General features: G+C 34.0%; 1 protein-coding gene across 2 annotated transcripts in view; it reads left to right on the top strand.

The window, feature by feature from the left end:
• The window catches only part of KLHL1 (kelch like family member 1), a 362590-nt gene that overhangs the window by 107923 nt on the left and 232340 nt on the right, over positions 1 to 22327 (top strand). Inside the window, exon 2 of one of the 2 annotated variants that reach the window (XM_049647048.1) lies at positions 10327 to 10509. The exons of the other annotated variant lie outside the window; for it this stretch is intronic. Within the exon in view, the coding sequence (XP_049503005.1) occupies positions 10327 to 10509 (183 nt within the window). The remainder of the gene's footprint in view (positions 1 to 10326; positions 10510 to 22327) is intronic. 2 annotated transcript variants of the gene reach the window in all.

Below are 22327 nucleotides of genomic sequence, written 5' to 3'. Positions count from 1 at the left end.
CTCTAGGAGCTGAGGGCATCATCTCGATGAAAGTCAGCAAGAAGCACAGTCCTCAGTTCTACAGACACAAGTAAATGAATTTTGCCAATACCCTGAGTGAACTTAAATGTAGATTCTTTCCCAGTTGAGCCTACAGATGATAGTGTATCCTGGCCAATACCTTTTACTGCAGCCTTCTGAGACCCTGATCAGAGGATTCAAACCATGTCTTGACTCTTGACACACACTCCTAATGGGTTGTTTAAAGCTGACACTTTTGTGATCATTAGTTACTATCAATAGAAAACTAATAGAAGGCCCTAGGTACTGGTTGAAGTAGAAGTGTTAATAGAGCAGAAATACGTGTTAGGAAGTCTAGCCACATATTCATGCAGTTTACTTCTGGACCTGCTAAAGCCCATTCTCATATGTATCATTTCTAATTTGATGGAATGCTAATGCACACATTCTTCTTAATGATTTCGAAAATTGTAATGGGTTGGTTAGTTAACAGTTGCCTCCTGGCTAGCATTCATTCTCTTCTTTGACCCAGTAGTAAGTGAGGAGATGATTCTCAGATTGAGAATGTTTATTGGAAGAACTATGATTTTGTTCCCAAAGTCTTGCTGAGCTATAATTCTCTTACTGATCTGGCCACAAGGTACCTTCAGCATTTCTAGAAGTTACAGACCCTTCTACTCATATCTAGTCTTCCGGATCATAAGGCCCCAGGCATAGAACTGCTTGTTCCACAGCTCAAACCTGCAGCAGAGGCCTTTCTCTGGGCCTCTGTCAGAGCTGATAGACTTGGGAGTTTACTGGCAAACTCGTAGTTATAGAACACCTCAATTTTGTATGTTATGTCTCCAACAAAAGGACAAACCTTGTGCCTTTTTCATAGTGGCAGTGACACCTGGTATACCATTTAAGGTCTTTCACTTTATAAGTAATTTCTTAACATGGTCAAACTGCTATACCCCTAGAATTTTCAACAGTGTGATAGGCCTTTTAAATTTTGCAAGATTTTTCTCTCACTCTCTGGCAAGGAAGACATCTAGCACACCTGCTATTTCCTCCCCGTCAGATCCAGTGATCATAATGTCACAGATGTCGTGGAAATATGTGATGTTTTATGGGATATCAAGGTGATCAAAGCTCTTGCACACTGTAAAGAGAAGAGTTGCCCTTTCTCTGTGGCAAGCCATTGAAATGATGCTGATGCTCCTGTTAGAAGAAGGTAAACAAGTTCTGATTTCCTTAATACTGCTGATTGAGAAAAAAGTGTTCTGCCAGGTTGATAGCTGAATACTAAGTGCCAGGGCTGTGTTGATTTTCCTCTGTAAAAATATCAACATCTAGAACATCAGCTATAATTATCATCACTACCTGCTTATGTTTGTGATAATCTGGTCATTATTCAAGATCCATCTGGAATTTGTACCTACCAAATGAATGAATTAAGTTGGGATGTAATAGTATCTCTACTCTTTCATATTTTGGCTGTGATAGATCTGCTGTATCATTCCCATATACATAAGTATTTTTATTTCTTCTTCTATATGACTGAGAAATCTTGGCATTACAGATTCTAGGATCCCTTTTAGTTTAGGATTCCATTAGCCCAATAGATGTTAGAGCCACTCCTCTGAATCCTGGGTGAGGAGAAACATCATTTTATTTCATCCATGTCAATCTTAATCTGATAACTTCTGAATCTTTTCCTATAGGCACTTCCCAGGTATCTACTATCCAAGTTAGCACATTACTGTAATTCCTTTGTTGTGTGGTATATCTTCTCAGAACAGAACTTGTTTTGATTAATCATTTTCAATTAATCAATTCGCAACTGCATTTCATATTAGAAACACTTTCAGATTTTGTAACATTTCCCATTCCCTCTGTGTAGTTGTCTTTCTTCCCAGATTTGGCATCGTTTTGTTGAGAACTTTCAGCATCTAAATATGACTTGTCAACTCTTCTTTTCATGCCCTCAATTATGATTTTCTTTATTTTCAGTTTAAAGATCTTGGAAATATTTCAATTATTTCAATTTGGCAATTTCAAACATTTAAAAATACTTCTAAGTTAAATAGATATATCTATAGATTATACACTTTAAAATTTAGAAGAGGAAAACGACAAAGTATCCTTCATGTTTATAGGATTATTTATTATTAAAGGTAGGTGTAATTTTTCAAGAAACATTTGCAGCATACTGATGTACACCTCATAAAAGTACCCTTTTTATTTTACAAATATTATTGGTTACATTTTCACATCTGGTATTTCATTGGAAATATACTTAACAGATTCAAATACATATTTTATTTCTTTCCACAAGTGTTCTACAAGGAGGTTTTTAATGATATTCTATTTTACAGATCCATTAATTGAGATTCAGAATGCAATAAATGATAGAGCCTAGAATATATACAGTTTTTTTTTCCTAGCTCATTTTTCTTTTTTCTGTCTTATCCGGGTGTGTGTGTGTGTGTGTGTGTATGTGTGTGTGTATGCGTGTTTGCATTTGTGTGTGTTTCAATACTCTGATAAAAAGCCTTACTTAAAATTCCAATTATCTTATAAGACAAAATTGTACCCAGAAGCAACATTAATGACTATGTTCATTTTTCTTGTTTCTAAGTAGTAGCACCTGGTGCTTGAACTTTATCCCTTCTAATATTTCCTGGTTCTAAATCTCTCTCTTGGGGGTTATTAAAAGATTTGAAAATTAGTGTGTTTGTATAACCAGACATTCATTTTGAACATTGGTTTACTCTGCCATACCAATATATGATGATGATGCTTCATACTCTCCTATTGTATTTTACTTTATAAAATAAGTAATAAATTTACTTATTTACAAATTTTTCCCATTTCTTTTCTTTATCTTTTTTAAATAATCAAATATTAACTTTAAGTGTAGGACTTTCAGGGTGACATAAGCATTACTATTATATTTTATTGTCTGATAATTTTGGTTACTTTTTGATCTTTGATATTATTTACATAATATTACATAATTATTTACATAATATTATTTACATAATATTACATAATGATTTGTAATAATGACTTTATGGTTTTAAAATTTAAATGACATATGTTTCATATAAAATATTTAAGCAATGTAAAGAAGGAAGCAAATAACAAACTTTTAATGAGAAACAATTTTTAAAGTTAAAATAAATGTCTTGCTAATATGAACAGAAGCTTGTAGGATACACTAACTTCATAGCTAACACAAATACTTATTTCTTAATAACCTAAATAGCAACATCTTTCACTGTCTTCAGTTTCTCGCCCAAGAATTATGTATTGGTAATTCCTTTATCTGAAATTATGGAAATGTTCTTTAAATTATTCCCTCAAAACAAAAACTACCTTATTGCTACAGAAAAAAAAAGTTGCAAATTTATTTGCCATTTTAGGTCTACACTTACATAATAACATTAAAGATATAATGACACTGGGACCTAGTCTTAGGGACCTTTGTTTGAAATAAATTCATTGTATCTATTTAAAGGATTTTACAAAAAAAAATTTTAATGTTTTTATTTATTTTTGAGAGACAGAGTGTGAATGGGGGAAGGATAGAGAGAGAGTGAGACACAGAATCTGAAACAGGCTCCAGGCTCTGCGCTGTCAGCACAGAGCCTGATGTGGGGCTCAAACTCACAGAGGGCGACATCATGACCTGAGCCAAAGTTGGATGCTTAACCAACTGAGACACCCAACTGCCCCTGTTTAAAGGATTTTTAAAAGTATTTTCTGAGTGCACCTGGGTGGCTCAATCAGTTAAGTGTCCAACTTTGGCTCAGGTCATGATCTCATGGTTTGTGGGTCCAAACTCCACCTTGGGCTCTGTCCTGACAGCTCAGAGCCTGGAGCCTGCTTCAGATTCTGTGTCTCCTTCTCTCTCTGCCCCATGTCTCCTTCTCTCTCTGCCCCTCCCCCAGTCACACTCTGTGTGTGTGTCTCTCTCTGTCCTAAAAATAAATATTTTAAAATATTAAAAAATTAAAATAAAAATATTTCTGTAGTATACTTAGTGTATTCTTTAGTGTTTTCACAATGTGCATAAAAACACTATCAGAGAACACAAAAGCATTCATATTTGGGTTATAGTAGTTATGTATTCTTTTTCTTCTCAGTTCTGGAAGCTATTTGAAATTCAACAATAGGAATTCACACAAACATTTACTAACTACTTTCTGTGTGCCAGGCACACTGTCAAATTTGGGGATATATATTACTTTACCAAAAGTATATTTTTGTGTTCAATGAAGCATACAAGAAAACCATGAGCAATTAAAATCAGTATTTGGCCAAGGCCAATTTCTCATAGAATATTTTCACTCATTTACTCAACAAATAAACTCCTAAAATATTCTACATGCCAAAGACATATTTAAAACATATTGGATAATTAGCATGTCAGGGTAAACCATGACTCCCCAAACAATATGGATTAAAACACATCTTTCTGAAACAAAAGTGATAGTTAAACTAATTTCTGAAAAAGTAAAGCTATCCATGAGAATGTGACTATGTTATGGAGGTCTTAGGTAAAGAGCAAAATGTGTGTGAAGGCTATAGAAGAAACAGGTATGGAAAACTGGAATTAATTAGTATGATTAGAATTAGAACTTGAGCTGATAGGTATTAAGAGTTGGAGAAAATAGGGGTGCCTGGGTGGCTCAGTTGGTTAAGCATCTGATTGGGCTCAGGTCATGAATCTGCAGTTCATGGGTTCAAGCCCCACATCGGGCTCTGTGCTGACAGCTCAGAGCCTGGAGTCTGCTTCAGATTCTGTGTGTGTGTCTCTCTCTGTAACCTCCCCTGCTCACCCTCTGTCTCTCTCTCTCAAAAGTGAATAAACGTTAAAAAAATTTTTTAAAGTGTTGGAGAAAATATCAGATCGTTAGGCATTTGTAATATATCATATGTAGTTTGAACCATGGAGACACTGAAGGCTGGAGCCTGATTGCCAGTGCACAATTTATGGTGTAATTTAAATGGGTACATAAGTAGAGAGTCTTAAAGTGAAAAGAGACGAATAGTAGTTAGTTCTTACAGCCGTTTATTTTTTTAAGTTAATTCACGGTCTAATCTTCTAGAAGTAACTATTTCCTGGTGCGAGAGTCAAATTATTTCCACAGGATCCCAAAATTATTTACCACAAAAAGAAGAAAATATCCTTTTTTCAGAATTGTTTGGTACAGGAAATGTAAGTGATGTTCAGTCCTGAATTGTTCAGCATAGGAATAGGAATGCACATTGGCCAGTTCTCAGCAATTAAGAAATGACAATTAAAGCTAAATAAAGCCATAAGAAAAGACACTGGTGCTCTTGCAAAAGCATTTTCTTTATACGGGTGATTGGGAAGTTAGATTGCCATGGATTGAGGAGTATTCAGAGGGTCAGGATTTAGGATAATGAGTGCAGACAACACTTTGGGGACAGACATACGGTTGGGAAAGGAAATAGGAATAGCTGTGGCTTGAGTTCATGAGATCAAGAAAATTTGGTAATCATTTTATTGTTTTGTATATCACCGGTTGGGGAATTCCTAAGCATGTTTAAATTCCGATGGGAAGAAGTCATATTGCCCTTTTAAAATTTCATTTCTTGGAACTTGAAGCTTTACATTATTGGGCCACAATAAAGATAAAAGTTACGGTGTCAGATCCAACATCTGAGAGACTCTCACATTGGAAAGATATTATAAAGTTTATTTAGGCTGAACACGTAAAAATTAGACAATAAGAGAAATCATACAATGTCAGATTTTATATTTATAGGAAACATCATGAAGATATCTCTATTTCATAAAATTTTAAGATCTGATTTGTTAAACTAATAAGGCTGGATATGTGATGGGAAGATTAAATAATAAATCTTAGTTTAATAATCCTAAATGCTCTGATGTGGAAACTTCTTTTTAAATCTTGAGTCAAAGGTCAAGGACAAGGAGTTCTATTCAAGCCTGAGATCAGGAAATGATTTATGAGGAAATGTGCAAGCACTGTGACAGTGACTTTATAGGGAGAAAAATCAAGTCAAACCAACATAACCATTTTTCTTGACAGATCTACCAACCTCCAAGAAAAATAACTAGTTTTCAAATATAATGTGGAGAAAGTCAAAGATTTAGAACTTTTAGAAAAAAAAAAGTGAGGAGTGAAGATGAACTCTGAAAAAATAGTTTGTAGTCTAGTTTCTAGCTCTCTGTTCTTTTGACTTATCCTTTTAAATTACTTTCAAGTTCTTCAGCAAAGGCCCACGTCTGTATGACAGTCAAGATTTGTTAGAGTACCAGGGCACCTGGGTGGCTCGGTGGGTTAAGCGTCTGACTTCGGCTCAGGTCATGATCTCACGGTCCGTGAATTCGAGCCCCGTGTCGGGCTCTGTGCTGACCGCTCAGAGCCTGGAGCCTGTTTCAGATTCTGTGTCTCCCTCTCTCTCTGCCCCTCCCCTGTTCATGCTCTGTCTCTCTCTGTCTCAAAAATAAATAAATGTTAAAAAAAAAAAATTTGTTAGAGTACCTAGGTTACAGAAAAGAAGGTGCCACCTTCACAGTAATTAGCTTTTTGACTTTAAAAAAATCCTGTAAAATTCTGTGCCCTGTTTCATTTGCAGTTATTTGGTCTCACGAAACTCTAAAATGGTATTATTCTATTTCTTTCACTATTTCCTCTAATATCATGTCCACTACAACTTGAGTGACTTGAAGATCAGCTACATTAAAGTCTTTCCTTGCTAACATTTCCCAGGCTCTGAAAATCTTAGTGAGGTATAAACCTTTCAGCCGTAAGTATGTTATTTGACTTGAAGGAAATTTACATGAGGATCTGAATTAAGCCAATCTGGAGCCCTTCTGCAGGGTCATCTCTAATATCTTGACTTTAGGATTCTGTTCACGCAGTCTGGTACCAGACCAGAAACATCGGGATCTCAGTGGATCAGTTTTGATCTATTTGGCAGCCTATGCTCCTGATAGTCCTGACTTGATTCTCCATAGTAAACTGAAATCCAATAATGATATGTTCGTTCTAGATTTACAACTCCTTCTTGCAGGGCATTTTGTGACTTTTCTGTTCAATGTGTTAATGTATAGAAGAATGTTCTTGCCACATATGCCTGAGCCTGAATTCCTAAAATATATTCCGGGAAATGACCATATTCTGGGGTTGTAATTTGCAAACTTGTGAAAGGCAAACATATGGTATAGCAAAATTTCTATTAGTTTTAAATATGTAAGGAAAAACTGGTAAAGTCTGGTGAAAATAACCATATTGTGTAGACAAATATTGTAGATAACAGAGAACACACATAATTTAATTGATTTAGATTTGTAAACTTGTCTGCAAATTCTTTTGGATTTTCTATGTGCACAAACATGTCTTCTGGAAATAATATTAATTATATAGTTTTTCCTTGTCTAACTCTAATGGACTTTTATTTCTTTTTTTCTTTGCTTACATTACATTGGAAAAACACTCCAGAAAAATGTTGAATAGAGGTAGCACTAATGAATTTCATTTTAAATCTCAATGAGGAAAGGTTTCCATTAAATATGTTTGCTATATGAATGAATTAGGTGATTTTATATGATGAGAATGTGTTCCTTAATTAAGTGTAACTTACTTGTGATGCATTATCCAGTATATATTTAATATATATCTTTTTTTATGTATTTCTTTTTTACATACAGTTTTGTATTTAGTTGCTAGAATTTTGCTTAAGATTTTTGTAAATCTGGGTGCCTGGGTGGCTCAATCAGTTGAGCATCCCACTTTAGCTCAGGTCATGATTTCATGGTTTGTCGGTTCGAGCCCCACATCGGGCTTTGTGCCTGGAGTCTTCTTCGAATTCTGTGTCTCCCTGTCTCTCTGCCCCACCCCTGCTCATGGTCTGTCTCTGTCTCTCAAAAATGAATAAACATTTAAAAATTTTTAAGATTTTTGTAAATCTGTATAGGAGAGAGAATGACCATTAATTTTTCTTTCCTTGTAACATCCTTTTCAATTTTGTTTCTGTGTTATATTTACCTCATTAAACAAGTTGGAGGAAAAGTTCTCATTTTGTATTCTCTGGCAAATTTTTAAGAAATTTTTTTTTCTCTCTTCCTTTTTTTTCTAGCTTTGCATTGGTTTTACCATCATGTGCAGTTTTGTTTTATTGTGGATGGATAGTGAGTCTTGAATCTTGATGTCTTTAACATATTTTTGAAGACTCTTGGCCAATATTTCTTCAGATGGCTTTTGCCCTATTATGTCTCTCCCTACTTTTAAAACTATAATTATGGGAATATTACAATGTCTTACCAAGTTTCATTTGTTTCAGAAACTACTGTTTTTATCTTTTTATATCAATAATTTAGTTTCAATATTTTCTATTTATTTTTACATTATCTTTGCTTCACCTGCATCCAATCTGCAAGTTCAATTCCTCTACCAAAATCTTAAATTATTACATTTCCAGTTGATGTATTCATATAACCTAATGTTCTTAAAATTATCCACCTTTTTATTTATATTAAAATATATTAATAACAGATATTTTCACATCTATAATTAATAGTGATCCATCTGGGAGCCTGTTTCTATTGTCTGTTTTCTCCCTAGGTCTAGTTTATTTATAGGCCTACTTTTTTTACTTTAATGTCAAGCATTATATACATGCAGAAGGAATCAGAGTTTCTATCAAGTTATCTTTTTTTAAGGGGTTTATTTTGACTATATTATGACATTTAGATTAGAGGATCACTTTAATGCACTCAGAGGCTTCATGGATTCAAATCTAGATTTCTGTCTTTGTGTTATCTCTTGTATTTCCAGTACCCTTGACTCTTGGGATCCAGTCCTTCAGGGGGCGCAACTGAGAGCCTGTGTAGTTACCAGCATCCCTCATCCTTGCTGGTCCTTGAATCCAAATTTTTATCTTTCAAGTTCTATTTAACATTTCAATGTCCTATAAGCCATTTTCTGCTTGTCTAGCAGTGCTTAGGAGTCACAAATACCTCTGGGGAAAATTGGTACACAATGACAGCCTTTCCTAAACTTTCCTTTGTGGCCCTTCAATTATCTCTCAAGTTCTGATTACCTTAGGAGCCCCTAATTCCAATATCCATCCTTTCCTCCAAGCCCCATGATACTGTTGGCTGCTTCATTATGCTGAGTTTCTCAGAGTCTCACCCTATGCCCCTATGCTGCTTATAATTAGTAAATAACTTTAGAGGGAAAGAAAAAGCAGTGTAGAATTTTGAGCTGACTTCTGTGAGTTTATCTTTATTCTAAGTTCTTGATCTATCAGATCCTGGTTGCCTTAGTAGTTATTATTAAATTCATTTAATTATTTTGATATTATATGTAACATTTTTTCTGGTGTTCTTGGTGAGGGGTTTAGTCAACTACAAGTTATTCCCCTGTAATTGGAAACATAATTCCCCCATGTTATTTTCTATCTTGAAATAAGATATTTCATTATTATTGTTATCAAACACTTGGTTGGGTCTTCTGGGCCTACCATTCACATTTTGATAGAGTCTTCTCCTTGATATGGAGCATGGTATTTCAATGTCTTCATTGTGAAACAGTCTATGATATTAATAAATGCAGTAGCCAAAATTCAGTATTAATTTTTCAAAATTTAAAGTTTATTAAATATACTCATGTGTGTATATGCATATATACATGTGTATGCACATGTGTATATGCATGCATACATACATATTATATATATATTTGATATATATATATATATTTCAAAGTACTTGTTGAGCTACTGCATGCTGTATATATATTTAATCAGTTGGGTGTGGAATATAAAACTCAACAATTTAATTTCAAATTTATTGTCAATCTTTTTTTACAAACCATGTTTCATAATTTCTCATAATAAAAGTCACCTACTTCTGTAAAGGGACATTTATTATAACCTCACAGGAATCGTAATTTAGGGTAGTATAATTAGATAATCTATCTCATTTTCAAATGTATTAAATTAACATTTTATTAGTAATCAATTTTAGAACAGGCATGCATGTTCGTAATTGACTATTTCTGTTACTTTTTTGGGTTTTTTAATTTAATGTCCTAATAAATACAGATAACCTATCTTTTAAATCATTTTAAGACAAGAAAAAAAGATAATTAACAATTCATTTATGGCTTCCAGCGCAAATTATTTCACCCTAAATAGATTTTTCTGACTTACATTAACAATGATGGACATAAGGAGAGATGCATTGATTTCCCTATAAAGTTCTAAAACTCTGTGTGTGTAATTTTGGTCAACTCCTAGCACTTTATAAACACCATCTTTTTTGTATGTGACTTGCAGGCTGTCAGCAACTAGCCATTCACTGACACCTCAAAGTGATATGGACTCCAGTAGCTCTGAAGAATTCTATCAGGCCGTTCACCATGCTGAGCAAACCTTCAGAAAAATGGAAAGTTATTTGAAACAACAGCAACTCTGTGATGTTATCCTCATTGTTGGGAACAGAAAGATACCTGCGCACAGGTATAGTAACCTGTCTTAATTGGATACATGCATTCATATATTTGGAAATGATACTCTGGTATGTAGATGTAAAACATTATATGATTAGAGAGTTAAGCATCTAATTTTTTTTGTGTGTGGTCCAATAGAACTTTATTTATGGGCAAAGGGATTTGAATTCCATTTAGTTTTCACATGTTGTGGAATATATTGATCCTTTGATTTTTCCCCAACCATTTAAAAATATAAAACCTGTAACTAGCTTGTGGGTTGTGCAATAGGCAGCAGGCCAGATTTAGTCCATGGGTCGTAGTTTGCTGATCCCTGTGTTTAAAGCACTCAAGTTCTCAAGTCTCTGATTTATGGAAGAAAGAAAGGGGTTCAAATACAATTTGAAATATTTTGACTTTGATATTTTGTTATGAATTTCTAGATATGTTATGATAAAGTATATGACATATGGGATATTTTATTATAAAAATACAGTAAAATCTTAGATTGCATGTAACTTGGTCTGCAAGTGTTCTGCAAGATGAGCAAACATTTCAAATAAATTTTAACTTAGTAAACAAGAGATGTCTTGTAATGTGAGTAGTATGTGATACTTCACATGATCGAGCCAATTGTTCTTGAAATTCACTTTGATATATGAGTGTTTTGGATTACAAGCATGTTTCCAGAATGAATTATGCTTGCAAACTAAGGATTACTGTATTGTGTTTGTGTGTTTTCATGTATTTATCCATAACGTAGCTGTTATGCTCTTAAATGTTGTCAGGCTCATATTAGACGGACAAAGCCTACTGTGATTGAAAGTTAGATTTTCCAGTAAGAACATCAAGAATAATTTGATATTCCATCTATTAACACATGCCATCTTTCATAGTGCTATGATTCAAATGCAAAAAAAAAAAAGATGAAGGATAGAGGTAAATTTGTAGAATTATAAATCATAATATAAATGTATCCTACTAATCTTTGTCAAATGATCATAGCTAAATCTATTTATAATAGTTGAGAATCCATATTTTTAAGAGAGATTAAGTTATTTTTCTTTTACTTTTTATTTATTTTGCGGGAGATTTATAATGCCATTAGAGTAAACATTTTATAATAAATAAAGCAAATATAAATACTTCAAAAAGAAAACTTCTAACTAAGGTTGATAAATATTCCATTTTATGTTTCACATAATCACACTAAGTGGAGATACATTTTAACATAGGAGAATGTACCTAAAATCTGAAATGAAATGTACTTTTCTGACAAAACTAAAAGGAAATCCGGTCAGGCGTTAGGGTGCCTCAGTTGCTCAGTTGGTTAAGCAACTGACTCTAGGTCTCAGGTCTGGTCTTGTTCTCAGGGTCATGAATTCAAGCCCTGTGTTGGGCTCCAAGCTGTGCATGAATCCTACTTTAAAAATATAAATAAATAGAAATAAAAAATAAAAGGAAATCAGGTTATATTGGGTATACATTATTTGTTTCAACTAGGAAATTCAAAATACTTCATGATGACATCTTTATTTTACATTTATTATTATTTTTTTAATGTATGACATACTAATATTCTTAATGTCCAATATATTTGAAAGCTAATATACTTTTAAACATTCCTTATATATTTATTATTGATAATTTCAAGTTACATGAACTAAACATCCAATTACTTTCTGACATATTAATTTCCTATCAGTTTACTTATGAAAATTCATTAAATTTGAGGTCAATTTTGTACTTTTTCAATTTTTTAATGTGAAATTTTAATTGAGAAAAGAATTAAATTTAGTTTTGATTCTTATTCTTTTATTATTTTAAATACTTGAATATATAGGCAAATAATCTTAGATTACCTTGATATATGTTGTTTAATATTATTAACACTAATTGATTAGTAGAAAGAAGATGTTATCAACATATAAAAATATTTTTAATGTATTCCTATTTTCTATATTTTTTAACTTAAATTTTACTACCTAGAAATATATATACATCTAAGTGCTGACAATCAAAAACATTCCTGAAGAATGAGGGTATATTTCTACTATGATAGCAATATTAAAATGTGAACATTGAATTTGATACACTTAGAAATGCATAGGAGGGAACATTTAACATTGAATAACTACTGTAGTTTTCAATCGATCATCTGACTATGGAGACAATTCTAATTATATAACATTCACACGCATTTTCAAATATTTCTATGAAATTGCATTATTATTGACAAAAAAACAATTAACAAATAGTCATTATTATTGAGATATTCTATATTGTAATATGTGTGGCAAATATGCTAATTATCCGGAACTAACATCTGGATAAAAATTTCAATGTAAGAGATATTCTTCTTTGAGAATGTAACTAAGTTTACTTCATTTAACTTACAAATTGGTTAAATAATTGCGTATATATACACACACACACACTACATATATATATATATGTAGTGTGTGTGTGTGTGTGTGCGTGTAGAGAGAGAGATTCAATCAACTCAAAAGTATATCAGCACAACAAATGGTCATTAATTTTTTTAAAAAGAGCAATGTTTCACATAATTTACAGTCATATTTTCAGACTTTTATTTGTAGTAATTTAAGATTTCTCATTTGAACCATTTGTAACCAATATACTGAGCAATCCTCCCATATTAATTATATTTTACATTCTTTTCTTTGTTACTTTTTTTATAAATATTTATTTTTCACAGAGAGAGCATGAGCGGAGGAGGATCAGAGAAAGAGGGGAATAGAAGGTCCAAAGCAGTCTCAGTGCTGACAGCAAAGAGCCTGATGAGGGTTTCAAACTCACTAACCATGAAATCATGACCTGAGTGGAAATCAAGTCAGATGTTCAACTGACTGAACCACCCGGGAGCCCCTCTTTGTTACTTTTTAAATCTAGATTGTTAATATTATTTATAAATAATTTAATTATGCAAGTTATTTTATAATAATCCAGATGATTAAGAAATAATGTCATTTCTTTTTTAAATTGTTTTTAATCTTTATTTTTTAATTTGTTTTAATGTTTATTTTTGAGAGAGAGAGACAGAAAGAGTGTGAGCAGGGTTTGGCAGAGAGAGAGAGAGACACAGAGTCCAAAGCAGGCTCCAGGCTCTGAGCTGTCAGCACAGAGCCCGACACTGGGCTAGAACTCACAAACTGTGAGATCATGACCTGAGCTGAAGTTGGATGCTTAACCGACTGAGCCACCAAAGCACCCCTTCTGTTTATTTATTTTTGAGACAGAGAGAGACAGAGGGCAAGCAGGGGAGGGGCAGAGAGAGACACACACACAGAAGCTGAAGCAGGCACCAGGATCTGAGCCATCAGCACAGAGTCCAACACGGGGCTCAAACTCACAAACTGTGAGATCATGACTTGAGCTGAAGTTGGACACTTAACCAACTGAGCCACCCAAATGTCCCAGAAATAATATTGTTTCTAATTTCAGATATTCTAAAACATTTGAGTAATGTATTAGTTTTATACATATTACTCTGAACATTCTAAATATTTTATATAGTTAGCAGATATTAAAACAAGTATATTATTGTTGGTCATCTGTATTTCCCTTAAATGTGACAAGAAAAAATTTAATCTAAGTCTATATCCTAAATTGATGCAAATAAGAATGTATATTTTCTTTACACCATGGCTTAAGATTTTAGTACTGTTATTTTACAAGTAATTTGCATAGTTATGATTCTAAGTTAAACATACATTAACAAATATATGGGGAAATATTTATAAGGCGCCTGAAAAAAGGCAAGTGCTGTTTTTAGTAATTGCAGATACAATGCCCCTCTTTATTTATACTTTTGCACAGTGAAATGATAGTAATGAATGAGTGATTAGCTCTTTGCTTTAAACAAATAATCATCTTAGAAATAGTAACGAAGGAATGGATTTTGAAGTTATTTTGTTATATTTTGATTAGTACAGATGAATATTGCCTTTAGGCAAAATATATATGATGATATGATCATTAGCACTGGAACAAGGGACTATTATAATAATTTCAAATAATGAAAAAAGAAATAACTTTCAGTAAGGTCTACTGCTCCTTTAGGAAAGACATTGAAATTTAGTGTTATAAGTACTCACTAAATATCCATTCATAAAGTCATATATATTTAATTTAATTTTATTATCTCATCATTCAAAACTTTCATATTAATCCCTATTTAAATTAACAGATTATGGCCATTAAAGAGCTCTCCATAAAACCCTTTGTTTTTGTTTTGGTTATATTGTATATATGTTTTTAACCTGATATAAGTCACAACTATGAATGTATTATGAAATGCCATGTTTATATAGGTATGTTAGGTTATTGCTCAGCATATTTTTATGTATTTATTTTGAAAATTTATTCATTTATTTTGAGAGAGAGAGTGCACATGTGTGTGCAAGTGGAGGAGGGTCAGAGTGAGAGGCAGAGAGAGAATGCCAAACAGGCTCCATGCTATCAGCTCAGAGCCTGATGCAGTGGTCAATCTCATGAACCATGAGGTAATGACCTGAGCTGAAATCGAGGGTCAGATGCTCAACTGACTGAGCCACTCAAGTGCCCCACTAGGCATATATTTAAGTAAGTTAGCTCTGAAAAGTTAATAACACTCAAGATGACACATTAATACATTTTTTGTCATGGAAAATAATCACAATTCTGAATTCATCTGTGCTTTAAGTTTTCAGAGGAATTCTAAAATAAATATAAACTTCTCATAAAATGGCCCAGAATAATTGATTAACAACAAATGAACCAAAAAACTGAACATAAATCCCTAAGTACTAATTATATAGAATTTTTTGCTATGTAGTCTTCCTATAATCAGAGAGGTCAGATACTGAAAATTAGACTGACAGATCAATATTAATAATTGGATAGTCGAATTTTCAATGGTAAGAGATTTAAGGGGTTTTCAGGGCCTACTCTGTTACAATGTACAGGTATATAATGAAATATAATTTAGCTTGTGAAAGTCTTTTCCCCCTCTAGCAATTATTAAGGGTAAGTGCATTTGACAGAAATAAGTGAGAAAATCTTAAATAGCTAACATCCTCCAAGTTGGAAATAATATTAGATATAATTTTATGTACATAGAAACAGTGTGGAAAGATATTCAACATACTGTCAATAAAGCTTATACCTGGAGAATACGAGTAGTCAGGATAAAGAAGGGACTAGCTATTGTTTAAATGTTAATGTATAAACATAGATATTCTTTGAACTCTTTAGAATGAGTGTGTAATAATTCATGATCAAATAAAGACTTAAATAAAAAATTAAATGATAATATGTGACAGACAGAAAGAATCCTGCTCTGTAGACCAAAACCCTGGGCATTTCGTTTAGCACCATATTATGTTTTCATTTTTTTTAATGTTTGAGGATATATTTAATTATTTTAAGAATATATATATATATATGAATATTATGAATATATATTCATATTTATATGTGTGTTCTTTACTGAACACTAGTATCATGAAAATAGTTGAAACTCAAAGCGGCAATTGAAATGATGTATCAGAAGCACTTAAAACATGGGGCTCCTGGGTGGCTCAGTCGGTTGTGCGTCCAACTTTGGCTCAGGTCATGGTCTCATGGTTGGTGGGTTCAAGCCCCACGTCGGGCTCTGCACTGACAGCTCAGAGCCTGAAGCCTGCTTTGGATTCTGTGTCTCCCTCTCTCTCTTTGTCCCTCCCCTGCTCTCTCTCTCTCTCTCTCTCTCTGCCTTGAAAATAAATAAATGTTAAAAAAATTAAAAAAAGAAACACTTAAAATATTAAATACAGTAAAAAGAAATTACTTTCATAAGTAACATATATTAGTACTCAGAAGTAGGCAAGTAGTAGTGTCTCTGTACTGATGGAAAGTTTATTTACATAGTTTATCTGTGCTGACAGAGGAATAACTCATTTCTCCTATTTTATTAAATCCAACATCCATCTAAATCTCTCAATCAGCTTGATAGTTAATAAAGCTCTGAATCAACTTCAGAAAAAAAAAATCCCTGTGCCTGTTGGATTTAGTGGCCCCAGGTAACTCCCACAGCCCCAGGCTGTGCCAGCCCCTCCCATAGTGCCAGGCTTCCAGAGGACTCCTGTGGACACGGGCTCCCAGCACATCCCAGCCATGACCTGCTACCATGGCTCAGGCTCCTGGTGGCCCCATACCCCCAATCAGTCACCTGGAACCCAGGCTGCAGGCATGTTCTCGTAAACCCAGGTCCCTGGCTGGGCCCAGCCAGGTTGACTACCACAGGTCTAGGCTATTGTGCCACCATAGCACCAAGCCAGCTCCTTTGTACCTATGATCTCTGGCCCACCCCAGTGTCATGCCGGACCCTAAGAACCTCAACTCAAAGCTGGCTCCCATGGATTCAGGCTCTATACTTGTCTCAACACCAGACCTGCCCCAGCAGAAAGAACCTTCAGGCTGGCTCCCAAACTCCCAGGTTATAGTTGACTCCATAGGCCCCAACCTCCATGCTCACTCTAGTACCAAGCTGGATACAATGTCCCTAAGCCTCCAGTTTGGCTCCCATGAAACCAGGCTCCCAAACCATACTACGACCAAATCAGGTCTATGGAGCCAGATGCCAGACCCAAACCAGTGTCCCTGGTACCTGATTGGATCATGTAGACCCAGGACCCACGTCTGCCCCTGCAGGTCCAGGTCCCGAGCCAGTCACTTTAGACTCAAATGCCAGGCCCACTGCAGTGATCCCAAGCTCCAGGCCTACCCCTGGATACTCAAGCACTAGGCTAGACCCTTGCATACCCAATGTCAGGCCCACTCACCTGCTCACCCAGAAACTAGACATGCCCACTCAAGGACTTCAGAATGAAGCCTGTAAACAGATACCACCAGATGGCCAACCCAGGATCTCTGGATAGGCAGACTGGTGAAGGTTTTTGCCTGCCCAAGCCAGTCTGTGAAGATTGGAAGAGCCACACCACCTTCCTTGAATGCATAGACAACAATGCAAGGCCACAAGGGAATCATGAGCTGAGAAAGTACATCACTACTAGACTTGCCTTACAAGAAATGCTGAAAGGAGTTCTTCAAGCTGAAATGAAAGGATTCTAATTAGAAACATGAAAACTTGAAAGTATAATACATACTAGTAAAGCTAAAGCTATAGTCAAATTCAGAGTAATCTAAAACTGTAATGTCATGATGTGTTTATCACTTAACTCTAATAAAGTGATTAGAAGACAAAAAAAGAAGACAAAGGTGTTAAAAGTACTTATTACTGTAATCATTAGTTAATGATTACACAGTATATAAAGTATGTAAAGTACACAGTACATAAAGAGGTAAATTGTGAAATCAAAACCAAATATGGAGGGAGTAAAAAAGTAATTTTTGTATGTGATTGAAGTTAAGTTGTTATCACCTTAAAATAGACTGTTCCATTTATAGGCTGTTTTATGTAAGCCTCTTGGTAACCGCAGCACAAAAACTTAAAGTAAATACACAAAAGAAAAAAAGGGAATCAAAGCATGACATGAGAAATTACTAATTCACAAAGAAAGATAGCAAAAGAGGAAAAAAGGAACAAAGGAATGCAAAACAGCCAGAAAATAACTAGATGGCATTGTAAATTCTTACCTATCAATAAATATTCTAAATAAAGTAGGATTAAATTGTGAAGTCAAAAGGTATACAGTGAATGAATGGATTAAAAAATAACACCTAACTATATGCTGCCTACAAGAGACTCACTTCAGCTTCAAGGTCACACATAGTCTCAAAAATGAAGGAATGGAAAAAGATATTCTGAGAAAATGGAAACAAAAAGAGAGCAAGTATAGCTATCCTTTTATCAGACAACATAGTCTTTAAAGCATAATGGTGGCAAGAAACAAAGATGACCATACATAATAATAAAGGAGTCAATTCATCACAAAATGCAACAATTATAAATATATTGTGGTAATCCCTTTACTATATATATATATATATCTATATCTATATATATATATAGATATATATATAGATATAGATATATATAGATATATATAGATATATATATATGATATATGTATCAAATCATCATAATCTATACTACAAACCCATGTTATATGTCAATAATATATCAATAAAACCGGGAGAGGGAGAGATAAGAGAAGCTGAAAAAATTTTGTCTTACTTTTTTTTTACCCATCATTTAGGAATCATTTTAATGTCCTCTTTATGTGTACTACTGATATTCTGCAATACATGAAGCATCTTTCGTTGCATGAAAAAAAAAATGTATATCAAACATGTATGCCTTGGTGTATTCCCTTTTGGTGATATAAAAGGGTTATAAAATATGACATTTTCCGTGTGAAGTTTACACTAATTTTGAGGAGGAAAGAATAACCCCTATGACAATTAAGAAAGTTATAATAGTTATCATATATTTCTTAACTGCAAATGGAAATATATGGTTTTGATTCCAAATGCAGAGATAATCAAATAAGGAAATGAGCAGTTTTTCTGAAAAATTCTGTTTGAGGTCAGCCTAGTGGAAAAGAACAAGTATGCTATTTTAGATTATGATAATAATATGGAGAAATAGAGAAGTAAAGAATTCGAGGAAATTGTGAGATACTGGCTTAGCGAAGTGGAACCATTTGTATTGGAAATACTGGGGAATTAAGCTGTAAAATGGGGCAAAAATGATTATGACAGATTTTGAAAACCAGGAGAGAAATTTAAATTCAAATGATGTACATAATTAGGAGCTCATGTAGGTTCCTGAAGAGCGGTATGACATAATTAAGTCAATAATAATAATAATAATAATAATAGGCCTAATGCTAGTTAACATTCACTGTGCTGCTTATGTGCAAGGCCATGTTGGAAGTACTTTGAATATACTAACCCATTTTGTCCTGAAACGGAAAGAAATCTTTATTTCACCCACCTTTTTGTTACAGAATAGAAAATGGAGAAATGGAGAAATTAAGACATTCATCCAAGTTATGCATTTAACAAGACGTAGAAGTAGAATCCAAACCCAGGTAGTTCTGTAGAAACAATATATTGACAACTGTCATAATTTACAAAGATAGTTCTAAAAATGGGACCACTTTAGAAAACACAGAAAATGGGGACAGCCAAAACTAGTTGATGATCTAGGAAGCTGTTGAAGTTAATCCAGGCATGAAATGAGTACTGTATAAATATAGAGAAAGAGATTAACTGAGACATATTTTGGAGATATGTGTCCTAAGTAAGGTGTCCTGGAAGTAGAGCTGGAGACTGGAATTCAGGTAGGCAGGTTTATTTAAAGAGCATCCTCAGAAGAAAGGGAAAAGGATAGGGCAGAGGAAGGAGCAAATCAAAGACGTAGTCTCAGCTGAAGCCTCGTTTCATCTTTAATTCCCAAGAAGCTCTGGCACATGACTTGCTGCAGAGTTAGTCACACTTCGAGGAAAAATACAACATTTTACACTCTGCTTCTATTATTCATTGCCATCGGGCCCACCCACAGGTTGAAGGAGGGGTTGGGAGGGTCAGGGGATGAGGTAGGAAGAACTGAACACATAAAATCCCAGGGAGGCAGCTCCTGTTCCACCAAGTGTGATTCTAGAGATGGGATAGCAGTTAGATGATAATACCACTGGCGCTGGAGGGCATAGTTGTGACAGATAAAGGGGGTCTGGGTAGAGCAACCTCAAAGTCCAATACAAAAGAGAATATGGATTTTGTGTCATATTTGATATAGGCAATAAAAGAGGAGATGTAAATAATGACTTTGTAATATATACTCTGAAAGTTCAATATATTGGTGGTATGCCAATCAGTAACAGAGAAATAAAAATGAATACAGAAATCTCACAGGGAATACTCTGAGTTTGGTTTAGAGCATCTGAAATACTGTGGTATCTGGTGGGTGAGCAGTTTCTCTAGGCATTTGAGGTGCAAGGCAAGATTTAAAACCAACATAACAGTAATAATAAAGGCTATGCTAGAGGATGATTCTGAAGAGGATGACTCACTTAACAGTCAGTGTTAAGTCAAAAATTTAGAGAAAATTCTGAGGAAAATAAAAAACACCTAGGGCAATGAGAGGGTCAAGAAGGAAGAAGAGAAAGAAGTCAAAGAATCAGAAGTAAGCTGAGATAAGAAAGTCTGTACTGCCTTAGCCAAAAAGGGGATTTAAAGAAGAGGGGGAGGTCGACAATGTTAAACACCACCAATAAATTGAAGCAGGGCTAGACAAGTAATAGATTTGGAAGGAAATAAGTTTGTGATGACCTCAATGAAAGATTTTCGAGAATGGCTGCATGCATTTCCGTTTATGTATTTTCTACTCTTGCTTCCCTTGCATTAACAGAAGTTATGTATGTATGTATAAATATATTATTTTCTGTTATGCATTAAATCCCTCTTCCAAAATCTAATTCACATCTCATGTGTCACTAAATCTAAATGCAGTATAAACTTGTTTGCACTTCTCTTACTGAATTAAAGATGTAACATATTTTGTACATTCTAGTTGATTGAGAAGATTTCATGTAATTAAAATCGAATTCCACAGGTCACATATTTTCCTCTATATGGATGTGACCCTGTTATAAATAAAGGCTTTCTATGTGTAAGATTAAACCAGTTAACTTTATATTAATATTCTTGTGCTCTAGGAAAGATATACATAGCTCTGGTTTATGGCAGTTTATTTTTATAGTATAGACTGTTAAGTTCCTTTGATTTGACACTGATGTATATAATTGGCATGAGATAAATATTTGAAGATATCTGTGTCTTTACTATTTTTTCAGACTTTTAGAATATAAAGAAAAGACATGTTAGTTACTAATGGATCAATTAAATTTATAACAAATTGATAACTTTAAATATTTTGAACATGTTTCTACCCTAGGCATTAATATTAATAGGATAGTTAAAATCATGGATCCCATAAAGTAGTCTTTAAATGCATAAAGTATATATTAAATGACTGTTTTCACTTAAAAGAAGGAATGTCTTTCATTGTTAAAGTTACCTTTCACCATGCCTTTCACTTACATAGAAATAAGATATGAACAGATCAAATTAAAAAATAAATAATTTTAAAACTTTCTCCTGATTTAAAAAATGAAAATGTTAAGATCACAATGCCCTGTATTGACGTTTCTTCCTCTCTTTTCCCTGACAAGATTCTTAGAAAGAAAAGTGCATCCAAAGTTCACTGTTGTTCAGCTTACAGATGTAAGCACCATCTTTGGTTCTTTTGACATATCCCACATCACTTTGTAAGCATTTCCTCACTTTCTGAAAAAAAAAAGAATGATGTTCCAGAATCCCCTTGTGCTTTCCCTGGTTCAGCACTGTCTGTGGTCAGTTTTTTACCCAAGGGTACACATGTACACACACATCTCTTAATTTACATACACCTGTACACACATATGCACACAGTATTTCTATTTTTTTATTAAGAACTATAAATTTACAATGATATATCCAATTTCAATCCAGCATCATAGGATTTATTTTTCTCTTCTGCATTTCCGTATTTTCATCTCCTTTTCCATCAAGGAGTAAACTTTCTCTGATGATCTTCAAGAATGTAGTAATTTCCTCTAATATATTTAAAACAAAAAGAAGTTTCAGCATTTCTAATTTAAAAAAAATTTTTTTTAACGTTTATTTATTTTTGAGACAGGGAGAGACAGCATGAACGGGGGAGGGTCAGAGAGAGAGGGGGAGACACAGAATCTGAAACAGGCTCCAGGCTCTGAACTGTCAGCACGAGCCTGATGCGGGGCTTGAACTCACAGACCGCAAGATCATGACCTGAGCCGAAGTCGGACGCTCAACCGACTGAG

The sequence above is a fragment of the Panthera uncia genome, assembly GCF_023721935.1.
Source record: "Panthera uncia isolate 11264 chromosome A1 unlocalized genomic scaffold, Puncia_PCG_1.0 HiC_scaffold_16, whole genome shotgun sequence".
In the NCBI taxonomy this organism is placed as follows: Eukaryota; Metazoa; Chordata; class Mammalia; order Carnivora; family Felidae; genus Panthera; species Panthera uncia.
This window is presented reverse-complemented; position numbering and strand designations above follow the sequence as displayed.